The sequence below is a fragment of the Chaetodon trifascialis genome, chromosome 14 (genome assembly GCF_039877785.1).
Source record: "Chaetodon trifascialis isolate fChaTrf1 chromosome 14, fChaTrf1.hap1, whole genome shotgun sequence".
In the NCBI taxonomy this organism is placed as follows: domain Eukaryota; kingdom Metazoa; phylum Chordata; class Actinopteri; order Chaetodontiformes; family Chaetodontidae; genus Chaetodon; species Chaetodon trifascialis.
This window is the reverse complement of record NC_092069.1, coordinates 18,955,477-18,980,146: the sequence shown is the minus strand read 5'-3', so window position 1 is coordinate 18,980,146 and position 24,670 is coordinate 18,955,477. Positions and strand designations below refer to the sequence as shown.

The 24,670-nt window shown below is 43.5% G+C and overlaps 1 protein-coding gene across 1 annotated transcript in view; it reads left to right on the top strand.

Moving 5' to 3' along the window:
* Positions 1-8,584: 8,584 nt before the first annotated feature.
* Positions 8,585-24,670, top strand: part of myo10l1 (myosin X, like 1) — a 44,763-nt gene continuing 28,677 nt past the window's right edge. Inside the window, exons 1-2 of the mRNA XM_070979069.1 lie at positions 8,585-8,727; positions 22,003-22,101. Of these exons, the coding sequence (XP_070835170.1) occupies positions 8,707-8,727; positions 22,003-22,101 (120 nt within the window). The 5' untranslated portion in view covers positions 8,585-8,706. The remainder of the gene's footprint in view (positions 8,728-22,002; positions 22,102-24,670) is intronic.

Here is a 24,670-nt window from a genome sequence, read left to right as displayed (position 1 = left end):
AACGGCAAGAACACCAGCCAATCAGGTGCAGTTAGAGGCGGGCTGTAAGAAAACATTGGGTAGATAAGGGAAGGCAGCGACACGCCCTGCATGAGTCTCCCTGCTGACTTAATGGCTCTTTACTACCACCACCTGGTCGTTATTAGTATTACTACAATACTGTCAGAGGTAGTCATACTACAAGTGTTCTCTTGGTGATGCTGCTTCATGAAAAGTCTACATGTACATTAAAACTAATAATAATTATTAGCATGATAATCATAAATCTAATGATAATAATTATATATACAATTGTTATTGCCATTGCAAAGCTTTTATTTTTATTTTTCATATTTTTCGTCATTGATTATTTGTTGTTTTATATCCTAATAGAAAATGGAGCACGATCAATTAGAATACTACTTATGATCAACTGTACTACATGATCACACAAATTATACGTCATTCCCAATCATATGTAAGCATGCTCAAAAAAGGGATAACAATATCAATAATACATGCAGACATAGTAAAAGAAATCAAAATTAGGGTAGTGCTTTATTTGATTTTCATAAATAATTTCCTCGAGAAGTTTCGGGTTAGGGTTTTTATTGCTGCAGAACACTGAAGAGATAATTTATCTAAAACTGAATAGAACCATTCCTGTTCAGATAATGTGAGGTGGTGTCCATTTACATGCTTAATTTGACATCTTTAGATAGAAAACACTGTTATTGCTTTACAGACATTCTTACTATGTGGCTAACAACACTTAATAACACTGAAGCTTTGTGTGTGCATCATGTTTCGTTGGGCCTACATGAGGTTCGGGAGCTGACTCCACTGGACCAAGATGATGCTTTGGAAAGCCAAGCTCACCCTCTGTCGCTCTCTGCTGTGATGAATATTCATGTATGATTGTTAAGCCTCTGGAGTGACAGCTGGGCTTTTGTTCACTGTGTCAGTGCATTAGTTACAATGTTAACACCAATCACTGTGTGTGTGTGTGTGTGTGTGTGTGTGTGTGTGTGTGTGTGTGTGTGTGTGTGTGTGTGTGTGTGTGTGTGTGTGCAGGCTACTTGTACCTTTGTGTATTGAACTTACTAACGATGATTTCATTACCCAGTGTCCCCAGGCAGAAGTGAATTAATAAGCAAGTTTCTGTTTTCACACACAGACACACAACAGAAGGACACACACATGCACACACACGTACACACACACACACACACACACACACACACACACACACACACACACACACACAAGCCATTACCGTTTGCAAACTGACAGGTCAGGGTGCTGTTCCACCTCCCTCTCTCTTACACCTCCACAGTAACTCCCTCTGTCTCTTCCCCCGTCCCTCCCCTCTCATTTTTCCCATGATTCAACCATTTCTGACAGTGTGTCTGTTCGTTTTTGTGTGTGTGTGGATGGAGGCTTTAAAAAAAGAGCAGGGGTGTCTTGAGTCTGGGGAGTCTGTGTAATCTGGTTATTATAGTGATCTGGGCAATTTAATCTGCTCTGATTAGGATTAGACTTCATTTATCTTAATCCAGTAGAAAAAGTCTGTCACAAAGCAGCCGACTCGCAGATAAACACCAAACGGTAACACACACATAAAAGTAGAATCATGTGTAAAGTTCGTTATCTCGTTAGATTTTTTTTTTCTCTACCACTCCTTGTGTTATTGTACGATATGATAATTGTGGACTTTCATATGTGTGCGTATGTGTAAGCATGTCTGCTCTGCTGCAGGCTATAGCTGGCTGATTAAATTACCCCACTGTCTGTCGGGAATTAGGGGGTTGCATTGACAGCTAATTTGGTCCAAAGACGTGCTGTCATGCTGCCATGCAACTCATGGGTGGTGCTGGGATGGCAAGGGTGGGGGGTAGGGTGTGGCAGGTGGGGGGTGCTGGGAAGGGGGCAGGGAAAAGGGAATCAGGATGAAGTCATCTCTCTGGAGTAATTTAATTAGATCCTTCCTGTACTTGCACCCATGTAAACCCAACATAGCAGGTATGAGACCTACACACACACACACACACACACACACACACACACACACACACACACACACACACACACACACACACACACACAGTGTTGCTTGTCTTCCTCTCCTTGCTGATACTCATGGGGCAGTTTTCCATGAGCCCATGAGTTACATTTTGTCTGCATGAGGAAGGCGAGACCTCACAGTGTGAACAATACACATCCACACACACACCCACACAAAATATATCAATTTCCTGTCTGTGTTTGATTTAAGTGGGGATGTATGACCGATGTGTGTGTGTGTGTGTGTGTGTGTGTGTGTGTGTGAGCGTGTGTGTGTGTGTGTGTGTGTGTGAAGGAGATGGACGACAACCTGAACAAAGGGATTGTTTTACCTTGTAGAGGATGAGCAAGAGACCTTAATCACTGTGAGGATTAACTGTATGTGACACAGCAAAAGATAAAGAAATAATAATCAGACCTAAAATAAAAATAAATTAGATTAATGGAATAAACCTGTGGAGGAGAGGAGAGGAGAGGAGAGGAGAGGAGAGGAGAGGAGAGGAGAGGAGAGGAGAGGAGAGGAGAGGATGCTTTCATTCATAATTCGCTGATATGGCACTGTTGGCCTAATAAGTTGTTTAAACCACAGCTGTCTCCAGATGAGAGTAATAATACACTCCACGGTCTGCTGATAGTAATTATAACTTGAACACCTACATTTTATTCCACATAACAAGAGGCCGGACTCGTAAATTTCTTCCCAAACGACCTTCGTTAGTCCTCTTTTTTAAACTAGACATAAACTGTGTGTGTGCTGCATGAGTCACGCAGATTGGATGATGTCACCCTCTGAGAGTGTGTGTTTGTGTGCATCAGACATGCATCGTTCAATATAGTTGTCCCCAGGGAGTGAACTCTGACACCAGACTGCATGGCTTGTCGCTAAGAAGCGCAGCACTGGCTCAATTTTGCCCCTTAACTCTCCTTCCACCTTTGTAATGTGGAGATGCATCTGTATCCATGATAGGAAAACAGAAATAAATCCAAATATTAGTAGCTGATTGAAGTATTATCTGTCACTGCACTTGTTTCTCCATGTCTGCTTTGTCTCTTTATCCTTACTCTCCATACCACGATGCCCCTGTTGTCCATGTACTGTAAAATGAATTAATGTTGTGCATCCAGACAGACAAACGTCCTTCAGACTTGCTCACGAGACAGAAAGGTCAATGCTCAGTATCAGCAGTGTAGTTGATAATCAATAACGGCAGTAAAGTGAAAGATGGTGGTGTGTGAGGACAGATAGGAACCATGTGGACAAAGAGTGAACAAAATAATAGAAACACTTAGTAACTCTTCCTTCCCTTGACTAAATACGTCAAACTCTAAATCAGAGAACTGGAGTTACATTACAGCTGAGTGTTAGATGAGAAGATTATCTCTCTGGTAAGTATAAAGCCCCTGCCAGCAGCCAGGTTAGCTTAGCTTAGCTTAGCTTAGCATAGCATAGAAACAGGTTGATGTTATTGCTCCATCAGTTGTAACATGACTCCAGTTCTCTGACCTCAAACTACTGGATAACCCCTCACTGAGGTGATAAGACAGCATAGAAAAATCAAACCATTTCATTTCAATTTTGAGCTCAAAAGGTGTTCCATGTATTGAACTGTTGACAAGTATCTGAGTGACTAACACAGAAACATTACTGGTGTGGATAGAAGTGTTTGCCCTCTGCTGGCAGAAGTTTAATATCCGGTAATTCAAAGTAAATTAAATTAGAGAGACTAAGTGATTTCATCTGCTCAGTATTGCATTTCCTCTGATAGCGTGTGTGTGTTTGTGGATCTGTGTGTGTCATTGCAAACCACATAAACCATTATTTAGACTGATGAAGACAAGGTTTTAATGAAGCTGCTGCAGTTATTGTAATAACATTTAAGGCTCTTACTTCCCAGAGAGTGACTCTGTTGAAGTATTGCAGATTGCGGAACACAAGTATGCAGAAATATATCAATATAAGGATGAAGAAGGATATTTGATGATTTTAAACATATATCAAACATCTATTAAAGTATTTTGGTGATAAATTTTAGGAAATTTCACTCCACAAATTGCATTAAATTGAACCAAACAATGCACTTTTGTCTCTCTGGGGCCATTTAAAAAGCCAAAAGAGAGGTTGTTAAGAATTCAGCCCCCAGGCCTTGTTTTGGATTGTCCCATTTTACCAGTTAACCAGTGCAAAGTAAGGCTGACGATCAATCAGGGCCTTTCACACTGAGTTTCTCTGCATCTCTTTGACTCAGCGTGTCCTCTCAGACAACCATAAACAGCTGTGTCTGCAGTGAAAGAGCCGGGTCGCAGAGGAGAGGCGGCCGAAACAGAAAGAGGTTAATAAATGAGGAGAGATTTATGGATCCTCCGCTCGTAAAACTGATTGGCTGTGACACTGTGAGTGATGCCCACCACCACATGCAACACATGCGCACACATTCATACACACACTCTCCACTTCCTACATACACGAGTGAAATCATTTGCTTATGTTAGCATTGTTTGCCAGTGTGCTTCCATGAACGTGTGCATAGAGATGAAGACTCGGCAGCATGGGCAGGTGGTCTCGCCTGTTCAGTAATCTGTCTGCATTTTCACTCAGAGAACCAGAGGACCTATTGATGATCTGTCCGCAACACACACTTCTCGGTGATTTACACTCCCACACACACACACACACACACACACACACACACACACACACACACACACACACACACACACACACACACACACACACACACATTGTGTAACAGTAAGAGGAGAAGGAGACATCAAGGAGAAAGAGAGAGACAGAGGACTGTGGTCAGATGAGTAAGCAGAGTTCTGCTCCTGACTCGCAGGCAGCAAAATTTATCCCACAATTCAATGCTGAGGGTCACTCAGTCCGGGTCTTGTCATTAAATGAGAATTTAAGAGCCCAGACTTTGTAATATTGATGTATTTCAATGAGTATTTCAATGCCTGTGTGTGTTCCTGCACACACGTGCGTGTTAGATCTGTTGGGTTGATGGCTTCTCACCATGTAGTCATGGACAGCAGCAACCCCCCCACCTCTGCCGTCCCACCCCAGGGATTTTTCCGTGTAAATTTATGCCTGTTGCATTTGGTATTGATTCCCATGCAGATCAAAAATGTGCTCAGATCATTTTATACATACCGCAGTGCCATTCTGGACAATATGAGGTGTAATAGAAAGTTTAGCCAACGTTTTACTTAAAGTCCTTAAAGCATGTCTTTATGTTATTGATACTGTTACTTGATACTTGGGCTACAACTAACAATTATTTTTTGATTGACTGGTTGATTATTTAGTCTACAAAACATCATTTAGTCTACAAATGTCTATGACAGATTCGTAGACCTCAAAGGACCATCTTCAAATGTCGAGTAAGAACAACCCAGAGTTAACTGATTAATTGTTTCATCTCTCCTTAACTCTATCTGAATTGTCCTGTAATTTACATTTGCTTCTGGATTTTGATGTCTTTGGGATTTTGTGTGTTTCTTTCATGAATGGTATAAATATTCTATTGAAAATGTTTCACTGCAGGCAGAATATAAATCTCCAACTACTCACAAATTGGCAAATGATGTCCTTCAGAGCAGTGCTTCATTAAATTTTAAAAGAGACACTTCTGAGACAACAGTAGAGATAATTTGAGAGTCCATTATGATTTGTAAGCATTGCTGCAGGCCACCTAATGAGCCTGACAAGGCTGAAACCTCTGTGAGTCCCATGTCAACAAACAGCTTTTCTGGTACCTGCATCACTACAACATGACAGTGGCAACTGTTTTTAGTGTATGTACCCAAACTGGATCATTGCAGAAGTGACAATATTTACACTGACTTGTGGCCATCCTTTGGCATTAAAAGGCTTTGTCTTTATATATTTCATATTAATAGCTTCAGATCATTTCTAACATGTTTTGGGTGTCTGCTGTATGACCATATTAAAGAGGTGGAAATAGCCATTGTGATGTCACTCATCATTAGCATAACGTTGGTTAAAGTTACCTTTTTACCAGGCTTTTACTGAATAGCTACCGACATGTTAGCACATGAGTTTACATCCTAGCAGTCTATGGTTAACACAGGTTACCAGTCTGGTGGGGGGCAGATACCACAGCAAATGCTAACTTCTCAGCTAATGCTAGTGCCACTGTTAGGCATTGCCACACCTGTTTGGTTCATGGGGTAGTCATGGTTTAATTTTCTGTTTATGGACCATTGTACTGTGTAATGTTCATACACCCCTCCTCCAGTGTAAGTCCAGTCAATCTTTCTTACCCTTCAGGGAGAGCACGAGAGTGTGATGAAGTGTTCCTGGCCTGTGCTGCTGGAGTCTCAGGTTCACCACACGAGTTCGCTTTCTCCCTTAAGGCCACTTCATATTAAAGATTATAAAGATCAGGTCCCATTTCCTGAATGTTAATGTATGTGCATATATGTGTGCACCCCTACAGACACACACACTTCTAACAAAAGAGGGGGGCCCTGTTGTTGAGGCTGTAGCTTTTGATCTGTCGCCCTGATGAAGATGGAGGACACAGCTAAATAATACTTCCATACATACAGGAGGCCCCCTCTATACCTCCAGGGCTCCTGAGGGAACAGGCTGAGCTTCACAATACTTTACCCCAGAGAGGCCTCAGCCTGCTGGGCTGCTGATGGCTGCACCTGGCCCCTGCAGCTCGGTCTTCTGAAGAGGAGAATAAAACCACGCATGGTCCACATCACATAAACCAGCTGCCTATCTGTTTCTACCTCATTCATACAAACTGGTGTCTTTGGGGACGTAGTGTGTTATCCTCTGTGATTTTGGGGTGTTTTCTAGTCCTGTGTGCATGCGCATGTGTGCTGTGAGATATCATTTTTCACCCCACAGGGGCTCTGACTAACCCTGTAACCAAGCCTTCTGCTCCTATACCTTTTTTTGGAAGGATCACACAGAAATATTAACTCTCCCTCTTTCTTTTTTCACACACATTAGAGCGAATGCTGCTGACAGCTCTTGCCTCATGGCTAATTTAGACATCATTTCATTCAGTGATAGGGGGATTTCTTCCTCTGCATTGTTACATATTCATATCCACTCAAGCCAACTTGTCAAAATTCATTAATTCACCAATCAACAGCAATTTCTACTGTATAATATTTGTGCAAAAGTAGACATATGGAAATAATAGCTGTACCACCTTCTGAAAAGTCACTCTATATAGACGGATTGTAAGTTGTAACAAATGACTTTGCTAACTGTCAGTGAATGGTTCACCAGTGTTTTATAGATCAGTTACAAGCATAATAAGAGCACCTTTTGGGTCATTCACAAAGTCAAGGCATTAAAGGTAATATCATTAATAAAGGGCAATAAAGCTTACATGTGCAGTCATAAAGATAAGTCATTAATAGAAGGTTCTTAAAATAATTCAAGATTGCAGTTGTAAATGTTTATAATTTAATAAATTAAGTTTGGTCAAGATGCCTTGCAGCCCTTTACCAGAAGATCAGAGGTCAAACACGTCAATCTGATGGATTAAAGGGCTAAAAAGACAAATTAGGGGCCAATAAACGGCACAAAAGGCTGTAATAAAGTGTTATAAATCCATTGATGTGGCACCATAGATGCTGCATAAAATAAGAAGACTGGCTGAAGCAGCCTTAAGCAAGATGCTGAATTCCTCCTCAGTCGTGTTGTTCCTGAATTTGTCAGGAGGATCAGATACTTTGCTTTTCTTTTTTTACTTTTGCATAAATCCTCTTTACTCCTCCCTTTTTGTCAGGGGTGACGGCTGCATGCACAGGCAGGATACTGTTGCTGCTGTTGGACAATCTGGTTCACTTCTGGATCAACACCTGTAATTGGGCCAAGTGGGACAGAGGGTCTTCCATCTGTCCTGATCACCGAGCACAGCAGCTTCTTTTCTCCCCATCACGGTGATCTAGACAGCACAAAAACTGACTCCTCTCTGTGATTGGTGTAGAAAAAATCCAGTTGTTGGAGCTAAACTTCATACCTGTGCCACCCTATATCTGCCGCGTGTGTGTGTGTGTGTGTGTGTGTGTGTGTGTGTGTGTGTGTGTGTGTGTGTGGAGGAGGCTGACTCTGCACCGCCCCGTCGGTGTGTGCGGTGTGCATCGTCAAGCTCATTCTGCCCCCGGACTGGTCCTCTCCCTCAACCCCTCGCACTCTACTCACAGCCCTACACACACACATACATACACACACACACACACACACACACACACACACACACACACACACACACACACACACATATTCACACATATAGACACACATACCCTGGGACACTGAAACGAGGCAGGCCTGGAAACTCGGTGCGCTTCAATTAACGCTCCTCCGACGGATCCCTGGCGTGGACATTTTTAATTTTTCATCACAGCCACCTTGGATTTTTCCTCATGTGGCTTTTTTTGCGCATAGCGCCCGGACGCTGCTGAGGTGTGTTTGAGCAAAAGAGCCATTTCGGAGATGAAGATTAACGCTCGGTGAATGGGAAACGGCAGCACAGAGGCACCGCTACCTTTCCCCGATCCTGACAAACACGCTCACCCTTCAGTTGGCGAGCTTTGCGCACCGGAGACCGGAGCCGGTGTCTGCGCTCTGCGGGGCCGGGCGCGCGTCGTCAGGGAGGAGTAGGGAGGATGGAGGCGTTTTTTGCAGAGGTAAGCCGCGGAGAATGTGTCATCTCATCGAGCCAAACGTGAATGACAGATTAAACGTTCACGACGTGATAGAGCCTGCATTCGCACCGATGTATGGTGCACGACGCTTTTACGGTTTTCCTTTGATTCACGTCGGGTGTTGTTACGGCAGGTGTTGCCCAGCTTCTGTCGACTGAAACCATTCCTCGCCATTCCCACTAAAAACCATTGGGAACAGGCCTGCGCTTTAACTGCATGTCTTCATCGATTAAAAAGAAACTAAACACAGCGTTTATTTTATTGTCACTGCGGAGCATCAAGGCCTGGCTGCCGGCTTGGTGAATTAATTCAGAGCAGAGCCGCAGATAAATTGGCCAAACGAGAGCTGACACGGGCTTGTGCATCCATAAGGCTGGCTCTCGGATTAAAGGCAATCTGTTAACGGAGGGTAGACCGTGTTGGCCTCCAGCAACAGCCCTCCCACACCATGCTGCTGTTAAGAGACCCCTTTCTTTTGGCCTTTTAGTGCGCTGTGAATGGGGTGGATCCATGGGTGGGTATGGGTCGGTACATGGCTGCGGGAATTGTGGAGGGGGTGCAGAAGGAGGAGGAGGAGGAGGATGGTGGCTATCTGGAAAGTGGAAGGAGGAGGAGGAGGGGAAGGATGAGGGCTATTTGCTTGTGTGGATGGGAAAGGTGAGATAGGAGGGAGACAAATGGTTAACTGGCTTCTAATTGACTATGAGGTAAATCAGTGTTATTCATTCAGTGTTCTGCTCATTCCTTCGCTGCCTGCTGGGTAAAACGTCATCTTGGGCTTTCACCTCCTGCATCCTGGGCTTTATTTGACAAACCGTCCTCATGCTTCTAAAACCAAGCTTCAAGGTTTTCCCATTCAGATCCAGAGTGGTGGCCCAGCTCTCCCTTCAGTCTATCTTTCCATCTCCCTTCCATTTAGTGTCTTCATTGTGGACTGTCACCCCCTCCTCAGGAGACCTCTTCCTTCTTCCCCCTTCCTTCATTTCATATGTGTTTTGGTCCACACGGCTTCATGCACACGCACACCCACACAGACTCCTGAAACGCCGTCTCGTCCGCTGACTTTGATGCCAATATCCGCCCTCTCCAAGCTACTTATCCTCCCCCCTCTTGAGTTAATCTGATATGGGTTTAAATGCCTCTCACATTGGCAGTGATGTCATGCCATTTATTAGTGTGTGTGAGTGGTTGTGTGGGTATATCTTTACCAGGGCCATGGTGAACCCTGCATGGTGTCCAGGGAGCACACAGGTGTGATCCCTTGAATCCTGGCACTAAAGAGTAAAATTAACAGTATTAACCGCATGACATAATTATAAAAACTGCTCAGTTGATAAAACAGCAACAGCAGAGAGTAACAACCGTCTCCGCTGCTCCATTTCCCATCAGTCTGTAATATATATATTGATCATGCCATCGATTAACAGACCACCACATCACCAACCCTGCAGCCCCACACAGCACAGATTCTGAAAGCCTATGTGAGACCTGAAAATGAGTGACTTATTGAGTTATGATGTTCAGGCCTGCTGGCATATCTGATAGCCAGAAACATGACTTCATGCAGTGGGGGCTGCTGAGCAACCAGCCCTCACGGGACGTGTCTGTCCTGCATCCACTTAGATTCATTCCTCCGCGATCTTCATCGCTCCGTCCCACAGTCTTATACCCCTGCCTCCCTCCACATATTAAAACAGAAAAAGTGAACAGCTGACCTCTCTCTCTGGCTCTCTCTCAACCCAGGCAGAAAACATGATAGCTGGCCGACCAGCCAAGCATGAAATGTCAGGTGGCAGTAGACGACCGTATAATCCCCTCATATTCAAACTGGATTGGTTAGTAGTGGAATATGGTAGCTGTAGAGACATTATGCCCTAAATACCAACAAAAATCATTTTTCTGGTTGGGGTGCCTGAAAATCAATATAGACTACATGTGAAAAGTCACTGGGGATACATTAGATGTGATTTTTTGTGTATTGTGATCCTGACATACATTTCCTGGACGGATGAAGGAGTAATCTTCATGTGCCTACTGTAAGTGAGTGCAATACCAAGTTTGGGTAAGCTATTATTTGTGGCTAAAAAAGGCAACAATGCCTACTATTGAAGAAAAACACAGAAATGTAAACTAACACTCTAACCTCCCTGACCCTGCGCTTAGTGTGGGCATGTGTGTCACAACAACTATAGGATTTATGTATCAAGGCTGTGATCTCTACTATGAATTTGTGTGTCTGAGTGGGACGGATGACACGTGGTCTCAGGGGTGACATTTTGTGTTTGCGCTGGTGTGTGTATGTGTGATAGATCTGGACTGGATTACAGGTGCACAGCCACCATGAACCGATAACCGGGAGACAGATACGTGTGAATATGGAAAGAACAGCTTTGACACTTTATCTCGAGCCTGCCGTCACTGTGGCTGTGTCATATCTGCCTGTTCAGCCTCGCTCTCTGTCCCGTCTCTGCCCGGTCACCTGTCCTCTCCTCTTCCTGTCGTTCTCCTCTTTGCTCTGTCGTTTCTATGTAACTGAACAGGCTGTAAATAGTCATTTACGACTCTGCAATTTGTTGAGTGGCAGTTATAGAGCGATGAAAGCTCTCTCACACTGAGGTAGATTTTTCATGCAAAGAACTAAAATATTAATCATTTAAATGCGTTCTGTATGTTGGCTATAACTGTCAAACATTCATTGAAATGATATCAAATCTCAAAGCAGCGTCCATCTTTGAACTTGACTTATGAAAAGTGTCTTTTGTGCAATGCATTTTGACTTAAAATGCTAAATTTAGGTACATTTAGCGGAGTCCATAGATTGTGGCCCATATTACGCGGGATTTCAAATGAAGTGCGTACTGCAGGAAGCTGCTTCAGTGGAGGGAAGGGAACAGTCGCTGGAGATGTGTGACCTATATTCAGCAGCTCCAAACGCATTTGTTCTGCTCAGGAGCTGCATCAGCTTTGCTTCTCTCTCCCTCTCTCTCCTTTTTTTCCCCCTTCCCTCTGATGCTCTCTCGCTCCCTGCGGCCACTCACTTGGTGCTTCTCCATCTCAGTCGACCAACCGCTCTGGGTGCCGCTCCGCCTCCTCCTCCTGGCTTTTTTCCAGCTCCGTCTTTCCTCTCCTTCTCCTTCGCTCTGCCTTTTATTCACTGTCCCACTCTCCCGCTTGTTCTGCATGTGTAGGTGTGAGACTACAGCTCCGCTTCAGTCAAACTGCATTAAAGCTGTTTTACAGTGTGTGAATAAAACAACGCCCCCCAGAATCCTGCTCTTCTCTTAAAAGGGAAATATGATTTATTGGCACAATTAGTTCAGTACCAATAAATACAACCAGTTTTTCTTTTTTAGCACATTTAATTTAAAGAGGTTGTTGTGTATAGTTGCTGATTAATATCCTAAATTAATAGATGGATTATTCCAGCTCTCATCATACTGTTAAAGGTTTTCTCAGATTAAATTGCTGTAGAGTGAACTTTGATCTCATAATCTCATAAATTGGTATTACCACACTGGACTGTTAATATTTTTTCCCAAGTTGCTTCAGTTTTACAGGCTGCTTTTCAAAACATACACACACACCAACAAACATTTTCTGTATATCACAAATCACCAATTTAAACTGAGGTGAAACACACGTTAAATAAATACATACAAATCAAAATAATTTAAAAAAAAAGAAAAAAAAAGTGCATCTTATTCCACAGTCGTCTCCATTTCAACACCACCTCCCAGCATCCACCAATACTTAGAGGAGAGAGGCTGTTTCCATGGTGCCCTGTTTCCACACTGTTGCCGTGTAGTCTTGTTGCCAGGGTGTCGGTGGGGGTGGGGGTGTGCGACTGTAGTTTAATCCAAGATGAGAGAGAATGTGATAATTAGCAGACTGCTCAAAACTGGCCCCTAAAAGAGGATTTGCACCGTACACACACACACACACACACACACACACACACACACACACACACACACACACACACACACACACACACACACACACACACACACACACACCATTAACAGCTGCTTCTCTGCTGCCTTTATCCCTGTTTGTAGTTTAGCAGTTTGGTCTGATCTGGTTTACTTTGGATAAATCATTCCTGTGTTTGTTTTGGAATTGGACGCTGGTTAAAAGGTTATCAGTCTAAAGCTTCAGATATTCCAGAATCACAGTAAAACAGCCAAACAGGGAACACGGTGCTCTTAAAACTGCTGGCACTTCTGTGTCTGCAGCCGCTCGGTGTGAGAGAGCTTTGACCTGATGCTTCTGTGTGTGTGCGCACCACGTTAGTTAAATGCTTTCACAAGGATAGAAAGCATTTCGGCGGTTTTGAAATGGCTGCAACTAATGATTATGTGGCATTTTACTGACAAATTGTTTTGTCAGTAAAATGTCAGGAAATAGAAAAAAAAAGGTCAATTATGATGTCCAAGATTTCAAATGTCTTGTTTTGTCTGACAAACAGTCCAAATTCCATATATGTAGTGACTTACTTTGCATTTCTGCATGTCTGTCCATGTTTGAAGGGTGGTTTCTTATAGCTGTAGATGTTGTTTCAGTGATAAAAATCGTCTCATGATGTGAGGATTTCATTCCATCAGAATCCAAATTGCAGTGAAGTAACCTCAGCCGTCTTTACTCCACGTTTCAGTCACATCTGGACGTGGAAAACATGACTTTTTTACCTTTTACCCAGCAGCACGTTTTAACCTGTAAATTGGATTTAAACAATGGATTCGCTCCTGGCAAACATTTTATCATTCCAGGCTGAACGTCACATAAATATCTTTGAAGATACAACCCAATGCTAGATACAAAATAACTTTTTAACTTTTCCCCAAAGGTTTGCATTGGGAATGCTACGAGCCACGCAGAGTGGAGTAATGTGCCGTGTGCTGAGGTTTCAGGTGGGTCTACAGTGAGGCTTGACAGTCTCACAGTGAGATGCTCAGGAAGAAATCCACTGTAGACTTTAAGGCTACCACAAGACACACTTTAAGTAACAGGTGCATCTTGCTTTTTGTTACCTAAAAAACTAGTCACAGAACTTAATTAGAAAATCTTAGCATGCATTAAAGAATAGAGATTGATGGTCTGCAGGGATCTAACAGCATCTAAGAGCAGATTTTTCTGGGTTAAGAGTCAATAAACGAATATAAGTCAGTGGAACGTGTGCTGAGATGAGAATTTCAAAATAAAACACTCCTCAGAATCATAGTTAGCCGTCCGATGAGCCCTTTGCTTACAAGATAATTATAAGTTTGAGGATACAATTGTCTGTTTTTCGCCCCCAGATGTTTTTTGTACTCACACTTGAATTTGAGCTTTAATCTCCCTCTCTGACAGATGTGACTCATATAGGACAGGTGACACCCACACACACCCACCCACCCACACATAAACACATGTTGTTGTTCTCCTTCCAGCTGCCGTAATCTGCTGAAAGCCTCGCTGTCCTGATTGTGTTATCACCTTTAATGGAATATTACTGACACAGTTCAGGTCCCAGACACATGCCGGCCCGCGCCAGTGGAGATGGATCAGACAGCTTTATCACAGTTATTTAAAACGGTGAAGGCAGTGAGTGCCTTAAACACACACACACAAATCCACGTGCTTCACGATGGCGTCCGTGACAGCCAGTGCTTCTTACAGGGCAAGCTGTGCACAGACAGGCCGTTATTACCAACCGAGAGAGGGGCCGGTCCACGACACTTGAAGTGGAAGTTTCTGACAGAGATTTCACTGACGAGAGGAATGAAGGAAAATTGAATTTTGTGCATCTGTGAGTTTCTGAAGTCTTGTAACTACTCTCCAATCCAATTGGACTCAGGAAATGTTAGAATTGGGAAACAAGATTGGATTATTAATAATGTGATGATGGACATTTCGATGCAGCCTGTAGCATCGTGGTTTTAGGATCATGTGCTCATCTTCATTTGGTGTGTTTTTGGTCTGAAAAGATGCTCGGAGATCAGAACTGGAGAGCATTTCTGCTGAAGGCGTTTCTCAATGGAATAGATGTTTTCTTTCTTCTCCTGGCTGGCTTCGTCACATGTTTGGTTGATCTGATTGGCTGAAGTTAGTCCATGATAGATGGTGATAGACAGATGGCTCATCCAATCACCTGCCAAGTATTCTTTGAAAGTTTTCATGGACAACTCCCCAGATGGTTCTGTGTCACAGAGCAGATGGTGTGTCCGGTTACCGTCATGCTGCCTTCAAATGCAACTTGTTAGTGTTATATATTCGACATGAAACAGTTGACATTCAACTGGTTTATGTTTTGACAGCACTAACATGCATTAACATGAAGCTTTCACGTCAGTGAAATGTGACTTGTGAACAAAGGAAGCACAACTGCACTTGAACGCACCATATTACATCAATTAGAGAAACTAGCCCTCCATCCAGCACTGACAAGAGCCATATTGGTCGACCCTCCCCTACTCGCCCGATTAACTCATGTAAGCACTTGCAACCACACCCACATCCACTCTCTGATAAGACATCCATCAGTGCAGGCAGAGAGGCGGCTTGATGGCTGATGTAGTATTTTGCGTGTTTAAAAGCAATACAAGCCTCTGTTTTTTGCCAGGTCTGGGCCCCGAGGTGTCAAAAAGTGCCAAAACACAGAGAAGAAAAGAAAGAATTAACGACAGAAAGGCAGGTGGACTTGACTGAAGATGATATCGTGCTGAATTATTGATGGCTGCTTGTGTTTTGTGAGTCTTGTTTGTGTATCGGGTGCTATTTTAACACTGTGGTCGACGTATGTGTAGTTAATGAGTTTGCTGAAGCAGCTAGACAGAGAGGCAGACAAACACACACACATTCAAAGTCATCTCTAAATACACCCCTGACCTTTAGTCTCCAGAGATTCCCGCTGCGTCCTCCCGCCTCCATGCCGGTCTTTAGTTGTCTTCCATTAGCTGCTGACTGGTCAGCTGTTTCGCTCATCACTTATTCATCTGTGCCTCCTTTCTGTCATTCTGTGTCTTCCTCAACCTCCTCTACTTTTAACCTTTGCCCCCATTTTCTGGTTTTGTCGTGTCTCCCACTATCATCACCATTGTCCCTTTCTTGCCCTGTTTCTCCTTCGTGTCCGTCTCTTCTCGTCTGTCCTCTTGTCAGTCATTGACAGCCAGGTTGTTAGATGTCCTTCTGCACCAGGGAGTAACTCCTTTTCTCTCTTTCTGTGTCTGTCACTCATTTATTTCCCCTATTTTTATTGTTGGCTGCACGGTGGCGCAGCAGGTAGTGCGCGTGCCTCACAGCAAGAAGGTTGCCGGTTTGATCCCCGGGTCAGGCGGGGCCTTTCTGTGTGAAGTTTGCATGTTCTTCCTGTGCATGCGTGGGTTCTCTCCGGGTACTCCGGCTTCCTCCCACAGACCAAAAACATGCTCATTAGGTTAATTGATGACTCTAAAAATTGTCCGTAGGTGTGAGTGTGAATGTTTGTTTGTCTGTGCATGTGGCCCTGCAATCGGCTGGCGACCGGTTCAGGGTGTACCCCGCCTCTCGCCCATTGTAGCTGGGATAGGCTCCAGCCCCCCGCGACACCGAAAGGGATAGGCGGTATAGATGATGGATGGATTTTTATTGTTTTCCTTCACTTCTGTCTTTTCCTTTTTACTTTGGCTTTAGGAACTGCACCTTCAGTCCATTATTTTGGTCCATGGAGTGATGTGTGGCCCCCAGAGAATGAATCCTACTGACTTTGGCGATCCCCTGACTTTTCCTCTGGCATCACCATGAAATTCCCATTTGTGGTTTTGAATAAAAAGTGTTGACAGTTATAAAATTAATTTACATGCATATTATTTTTTTGTTTAAACAGTGTGAAAGCAGCAATCATGTAATTATATTGCATGTCCCACTGTGCAAGATGTGCTGATCTGTGTCAGACTATACAATATTAATTAGCATAAATTGTGCAGTAAATCTGCAGTGAATCATAGCACTACAGTGTAAATGGGTAACAGTATATGAGAGCAGAGGCACGTCATTAGCTCAGGCCATCCACCTGCACCACTTGGGTGTTTTGAAGCAGCAAAACTTTACTCATAGTGCTGAAAAGTTTCGTTTTGCCTTCATCATTTTTCTTTGTGTGTTTTTTCATATCTAATCTTAATTCTAAAAAGGTTGAAATGTTGCACTGGCTCCTGTATTATGTGTCATTTCATGTTGTATTCTGATTGGTTGGCCTCATTTGGTTGAATATTTCTACCATTTTTTTCTACCATTACCACTTTGGACTTTCTGTCAAACAAGATGTTTCTCTCAGGACTGTAAACATCTCGAGCGGCCCAAAAACACCCAGTGTGAGGGGGTCTGTTTTAGTCTGGTTCTTAACTGTCCATCTCTTCTTTTCCTCGACCTTAATTTGTCTTTTCTTGTCCCACTGAGGTGGACATGTGAATGTTTCAAATAGTATTAATCAGAAATCATCTGTATTTACTGTTTGAGTTGTCTTCATCACACGAGGTGTCACGAGCGGCTGTCGAATGTGCAGTTTGCAGTTGAAAATGTACCCATGCCTGCAGATACTAATCACATGTTTGGGTCGGTGGTCGTGTTCGTCAGGGCATGAGCGTCGCTCATCAGAGCCCTGTCTCCAGGGCAACGCCACAATCAAATGGCACAGGCGTCCATGTGATCGCCTGAGCAGAAATGAGGCCTGTATCAGACACACACACACACACACACACACACACACACACACACACACACACACACACACACACACACACACACACACACACACACACACAGCTTTTCAGGCGGCTGGGCCTAATGCTCTGGGGATCCTCTCTTTTGTGTGTTCAGTAATGAAAGATTATTAGATGATCGGGATTTTCTGAATAGTTCTCCCATTTTTCTTCTCGGTATAATCAACCCTGCCAACCTTTCATCCGCATCGAGGCCTTGATACATGGAGGAAACAGAAATATGTAATTGAACCACAGGATTTGATCCCATGGATTATATTTCATATAAGGGACGACAGTGGAGGTTTTGCATGTTCTAACCCATTTATTACAAATGGTATATTCTTTAAATTGCTTTTGACTGTGGTTAAAGATGTCCTACCTTCCCATGAGTTCTGTTAATGCTTGTAAAATCAAATTACCAAGGTTGGAATTGCTTTAGAAAGACAGCCCTTCACACCAAATATGTCCTGTCCTTTACAGCTTTGTAGAAGTTCTGCTTTTGTCCGGAGCTTCAGACAAGGTCTGTCTTTGCTTCAGCTAACAGCTAACACAATGTGAATTTGGTTATTTATTCTCACGCCGTGAGATATTAAATTGATAATCATCCACTCATCAATAAACAGCTATTTCGTTACAGGTTAGACTTATATGAGGCATGATTCTGTAACTGTGTGACTTGTTTTATGCCACAAATCTATCCAGAAACTAACAACTGGGGCGTTCATCCAGTCAGGTGCAGACTAGAATCATGTCTGAGGGAAGCAAAAAGCAATCACCTAACGTGTAGCTCATTTGACACAACGTGCTTGAAGTGAAACTACTGTTACTGTTTCCTTAACTTGCACAAAGCAGTGAATCAGATAGCATTCCTTGGGTGAGATGTTTTGGCACTCTTTCATCTCCTGTTGGTTAGAGAGCATGGTGTGAGATTTGAGGTCAGGGGTCACGTTTGAGGGTAAAGTGACAAGTGAGGTTGGTTCAGGTTTAATGGAGCTTGACGAAAAGGTGATGGAGGGAGCCGGAGGCCCGGGCTTGACTGGGGTTCGGTTTGAATTTCACAGGGCAAAACAGTGACAAATGGAGAGCAAGAGAGATGTAAGCATTTGTGCTAAACCTGTGTTTTCAGCGTACAGTACATGTAGTTTTCAGCACACACAAAGCGCTGGAGTTGGTTGTTATGCATGGCCATTCCTGTCTGTCTGGGCCACTAATAGACGGGGGAGGGGAGGAGGACACAAAGAGGAGGAGGAGAAGTCCAAGGGTGTTGGTGGGTGTAGGTAGCGATGCTGGCAGGTCATTTATAACCCTCTGTCTCCCCTTCGCTGCATTTGCCTCAGAGGTAACGCATGGCTCAGGCAAAGTACATCGATCTGCTACTGGAGACCAATTTACTTAAAGAGGAGACAGACAGAGCGCCAGACAGAAAGCAAAGATGTGCATTATAGTCTGGTTTATGGAGGGCATAAGGAAAAAGAAGAAGAATGTGTTTTAGTGTGCTTCAAGACGAGTGCTAAAGGTCCAGCACAGGAGGTTTAAGCAGTGTCAAAGGTCATTTAATCAGGTAAAACAGGATGTAGTGATGTACTGGTGAACTGTGAGCATAAAGCCTGAGGCTGGGGCAGCCATCAGGTCAAGTCACGGCACCCCCATCAACGCAGTGGCTTTGTGTGCTGGAATCTGACAGGCAGACGAGCTGGAGTTAGGGCCGAGACAGGCTGACTGACCGCAGGGAGAGAGACGATCTAGAGGAGCGATGAGGGGGCTATATATAGGGAGTTGCTGAGGAGAGAACAACAGAGAGCTAAAGAGCCGCGGAGGCTCTTGAATTTTTCAGCTGCCGGAGTGATTCTAGATGTATGAGGCGTGTTCACGCAAAGATTGGACTGAATTAGCATTAAATGTGACGTTCATAGCACATTTCAATGAGGCAAGTTTGGGCGAAGCTTATGAAATATTGAAAACACAAACACACCACCATCACAACACAGACATGCACTGATTTGTTAATCAGTGCTATGTTTACCATGTTCACTGTCTTAGTTTAGTCTGACATTTGCTTATTGGCACTAAACGTGAAGTAGAGCAGAGGCTGATTTGAGTGTCATTAGTTTTGCAGGTGCTTGGTCGTGTTTAATTTGATTTAATGATGGCGGTAGAGGAGAAGTCAGTGATCACCGAAGTTACAACAGTTCATTGTCAAGGGTCCATTAATGACCGTGCAGAATTTCATAGCAAGGAACACACCTTGGGAGATAGGTTAAGTCTTTTTTATCAGGCAGTCAACAGATTATTTTTCCACGGACGGTCTTTGAGGATTCTGGAAAGATCGTCTTATTACAAAAGTGAGAACAAAACATCTCGCTAGGAGACATTGTCCTAATTCACTCACTCTGATCCAAGTCACCCATTGAGAAATGTTGAATAATACAGTTAGTTTTAGTGTTTTGGTTAAGGCATGTGGCCGTGAAAATTAAGGGTAAGGGTGGGATGTTGTCCTCCGAAGGTTGTCTTTGTGTTGATTTCTGCCTTTGCCACTGATGCAAATGTTAGACTGTAGAGTTTATGTTTGGCAAAAGCCAGCGGTGTTAAAGTCTGTATCCAAAAGCATTCAGACGTTCTTCCCCCTGAGCCTCACCTCGAGCTACCAAACAGTGTGTGCATATATAGCATACAGTATGTGTGTGTGTGAATGATTTCTGCATGGTTAACGCCATAACCTGGGGCACGACTGGTTTTCTGTTATCATCAGTGTGCATGTGTGTGCGTGTGTGTGTGTGTGTGTGTCAGATTGATATAGAGTGCAAGAAAGAGACCAAAACAGAGGGAGAAGGTGGAAAATGAAAGGGATGGAAGTTGTCAGGGAGAGTTTGGGACCATCTGTTGCTAAAACAATTAATTTCCACTCGTCCTCTGCTGCTCACTTCATTCAGATGCAACATCATCTGTCCCGCAGAGTCTTCCCAGGGTTCAAACAGCCTTTCATGCTTTAAGTTTAGTTTTAAAGCTGGAGCTGCTTTCATTATTGTTTAATCAATTACTTATTTGGACTATAAAATGCCGGAAAATCACAAATAATTCAAATCACACTCTTCCTGCAAATAATATTGACCATCTTGTGCTTTTAATGCTCCACATCATTAAAATGACACTTGCTGAGTATCTGTAACCCATCACAAATTGTATTTAGGAGTCATTTTTCTAAAAATGAAATAGTAATTCTTCCTCTAGGAACTTTCTTTTTCTTTTCGGATTCAGAATCATCTAACAGATTTAGGGAAATGCTTTGAACAAGCATTAGCAATGAACCAATTCAAGGTTAGCGTTTACCTTTGATAAATTCCAGCTCTGAATAAGGGGTTGATTTTCATTGTGATGTCATTTACTTCATTTGTTCACATCTTCTACGTGTCCAAGCTTAGCATGTAGTCTACTTCCTGTCTTTACAGTGCTTCAGTAGGCCTGTCAGCTGCCTCCTCTTCCTCTTCTTCCTCCTCTCTTGTGTCCTTTTCTGTCCTCTCCTCTCTTCCTCCTCTGCTATGCTGAGCCCCTTTTTAGGGGTTGGAGGTCAGAGGTCAGCGACTGTGTGAAAGAGGGCTTTGTCTGTGTGGAAAGAGCACACTTCCTCTGACCCTGAGTCAACCACACACACACACGCACACACACGCTTACACACACACTTACACACAGATGTCAAGCATTGTTGCCACTCCAGATGTTTAAGTCTTCATCTCTCATTAAACACATCTGTCTGTGCACCCATGCACACTCATCATACATGCAGACTGCGTTACATGTTGCAGAAAGTGTCTGCATCGAGGCTCGGCTATGCTTACATAAGACTAGCTCGTACGGTGTATTGTACAATCATGTTGCAAACACAGACTGTATAAGGAGTGGATGGACCTTCCAGATCTGAAAAGTGAAGCCAGTGCTTAATACCTTGAACTTGCATTCTTTCAAATGGCCAGCAGGGGGTTGCACTGGTTGCGAAAAGAAGTCAGATTTTATGTAAGCGTATGAGAAAATGTTCTTACATCTCACTTGATTTATTACCTCAATGAACAGTTTCCTCATTAGTTTATGGTCTCAGTAGCTGGTTTCAAGTCTTCGGTGTTACAGCACGCAAACTATGGTCCTGTTCAAAGTATAATAGACAATAAAGCAGGGTATGCTTTAGGGTGTGGCTGCCTTGTGACTGACAAGGTGTTACCATGGTGTGTCCTCAGGTAGAGGCATAGCAATGCATATCCTCCCCAGCTCCACCCTCTCATCGAATAAGGTCACTTCTGCCTCCTGAAAACCAAAAACGTTGTTTCGAGGTTTCAGTAGACGACAAACTGATGGGTCACAGGGGGAAATCAAAAGTGTTAACCCCAAACTCATGTACCTTTCCAAATAAGAGCACGCCGCATTACTAACTCTGTCTCCAAGACCTCTGCTCTGGTCTCCAGGGGTTTCATTACCTTACGTAACCGAATACTCCTTTTTTCCGCACTGGTTGCACTACTTAACTTCAGTCTTTGTGTTGTCTGTGATGCAGGGGGCCCGTGTTTGGGTCAGAGAGAAGGAGCAGCTGGTTCCCGCCACAGTCAACTCCTGCGGAGATGGAACCCTTGTCATCACGACCGACTATGGAGAGGTAAGAAATGTAAACATGCATTCACTTCATATTCCCTGCTTTTACTTGGTCAAATAAAATCAGCTATCAGGTTTGCAGGTGCACGTTTTGAGGGCCTTTTGTACATTTAGTATAGAGTTGACTCTTGACAGATGACAGTAAATGAGGTGCAACAAAAAGGTCCTGTTCCCCAAATCTGGATTTTCAGAGTTGACTGTGTAACACACCTTACCTGTGGTTCACTCATGTGCCCAGTTACAGTACAGTCCAGTGCATCTGCAGGACAAACCTCACTTTATATAACTGCCTACACAAGTCTCCTGTTTTTGGATTTGTTTGTGATATGATGTGAAAACGGTAGATTTAAACAAAATCAAAAGAGTTAAAAAAGTCTGCATCCTAGCTGTAGCTAGCTGCGAGGCTGAGGAGTCAATCACACTGATCAGCAGAGGTTGTACCAGCGTGTGGTTCAAAAATAGTTGATTTCATTAAGATTTGATGGTAGATCATTAACAGCAACTGAGTCGCACAGGTTTTTCATTAAAACAAAAAACTAAAAAAATCTGACATTTTTTTAATGTGAATGTGAAAATGGAAGAAAATTGAACACATATTTAATTAGTTTTAAACAGAAAGCATTGTTAGCGTTATGTTACTGCTGAGCGAAAGCTGCAGTCGTCGCTTGTAATGTGTCACCTGAGCTGAGCATTAGCTTTGGGATAAAGGTCAGCGTGAAGGTCAAGCAGCTGTGCAGGTTCATCCTCTCCTGTGTGGATCAATAGCAACTCCTGGTCATGATGCTCCACTTTCCTGCCCCACTTCCTTCCTTCCTCCTCCTCATCCTCCTCATGCATATGCAAAATTCATCTCTGACACACATTCAGCCTCCAGAGGAGAGCTAGAATAGATGGAGAGCATTATGGGAGCACAAATGCTCGTTTCAGGATGTCAGATGTCAGGACAGCATTGCCTGTAGCTGTTCTAAATGGCCAAGCCAGGCGGCGAACCGATCCCCGGCCCTTTAACACCACACCCCCTGCCAAAATAATGGAATTGAATGTTTAAATCTCATTATGAGTACGCGTGTGCTCATCTAATCTGTATCAGAGCAAAGACATGCACACATTGCTCATTGGATTGAATGTTTTTTTGAGGGCTGATGTGTTTGGCACGTGCACAAACACACATATGCGCTCCAGTTGGCAGCATTTAGATGGAGCTAATAATAGACTTGCTTCTTTAGCCTGAATTCAAGAGTCTCAGTCCTCCCTTTATACCCCCAAAGACCATCCGCATCTACTTTCTTTCTCACATGTGCAATGAACTCACGTTTCATGGCATTTAAGAACGGCCCAGTGCTGCTCTAAAAGCATCATCTTTTCATGTAGCTGCCTCGCCGTTCTCGTTGGAGGACACAGCGGGGACAGACAGGCATTTCCCAAAATAGAGGATTGGTTATAGGAGCAGGCATTCTCTTTGCTGTGGATTATGAATGTCCTTAACCTCCCCAGCCCCCATCCGGCTCTCCCTGCCTCCCTCTGCCCTCCCTCTCCCCTAACTGTTGGTGTTTAAATGTTAGCTCTGCAGGAGGTGGTGAATATTTGATGGAGAATCAGCAGGATGGGGGGGCTTTACCCTGTTATAACAGGATCTGACCCATGCAAACAGTCCCAGGGTCCCCATCACTCCCTGTTGCTCTGCCCATGGTTCTCGTGATCTTGGTCATAAATACATTTTTTATTCCAGTGTCCATAGAAGCTGGTGAAACCCTGTAAGCTTTTAAATAGCCTAAAGGATGAAAGAGCTGAAACAATTAAGCCAATATTCATGCCATGTCTGGCAGAACAAGAAACATGCAAGATTTAACAGCGTTTGGTTGTTTTGTTTTGCTTTTACTTTCCTTTTTCACAGTCTCTCCCCAGCTGCCATGTCACTCTGATTCTGTAATCTACAGACCCTGACCCAGTTCACCACATTACCAATTCTGGGTTACAAATGCCGTGGCTGTAAGTCTACAAGCGTTCAGCACTACTCACAGCTATCAGGGGTCCATGAGCAAGCCTTTATATCAGTCATAGTCTGTTTTACTCATGAATCAGGAAATATTCTGGCGTGCTGCTCACCTGTGCCACGACACCATTCATTATGCCTGGTGGAGATAATGGGTTTGGTCATGTGTGTCCATTTATGGCTGCATGCCTAAGGACCCCTTGTGGTTGTAGTTATTCACAGTTTTTGAAATACATTTTTTATTGACTGCTGTGTTTTCAGTATATTGCCACTGACTAATGACTCCTCACTCTTCATTGGCTGGTTAGGGCTGGTTGAAATCCTCTCTTGGGACAAAAGGCTGTTTCGGGCCACATTTCAGCCATTGTCATGGCTCAAAAATTGACATAAACAGGAAAGTCTGGTCTCATCTTGAACCGAATCATCTGCAGATTAATTCCCTAACCAATATGTTATGATCCACAAACAAATGAATAGATCCACGGTTTTGATGTCTTCTCTGCCCTCTTGACTGTAAGTCTGGTGGAGATCTACTCTCTACTGAGTGCACTTTTCCAGTTTAAGTTAATAGTGGCAGGCT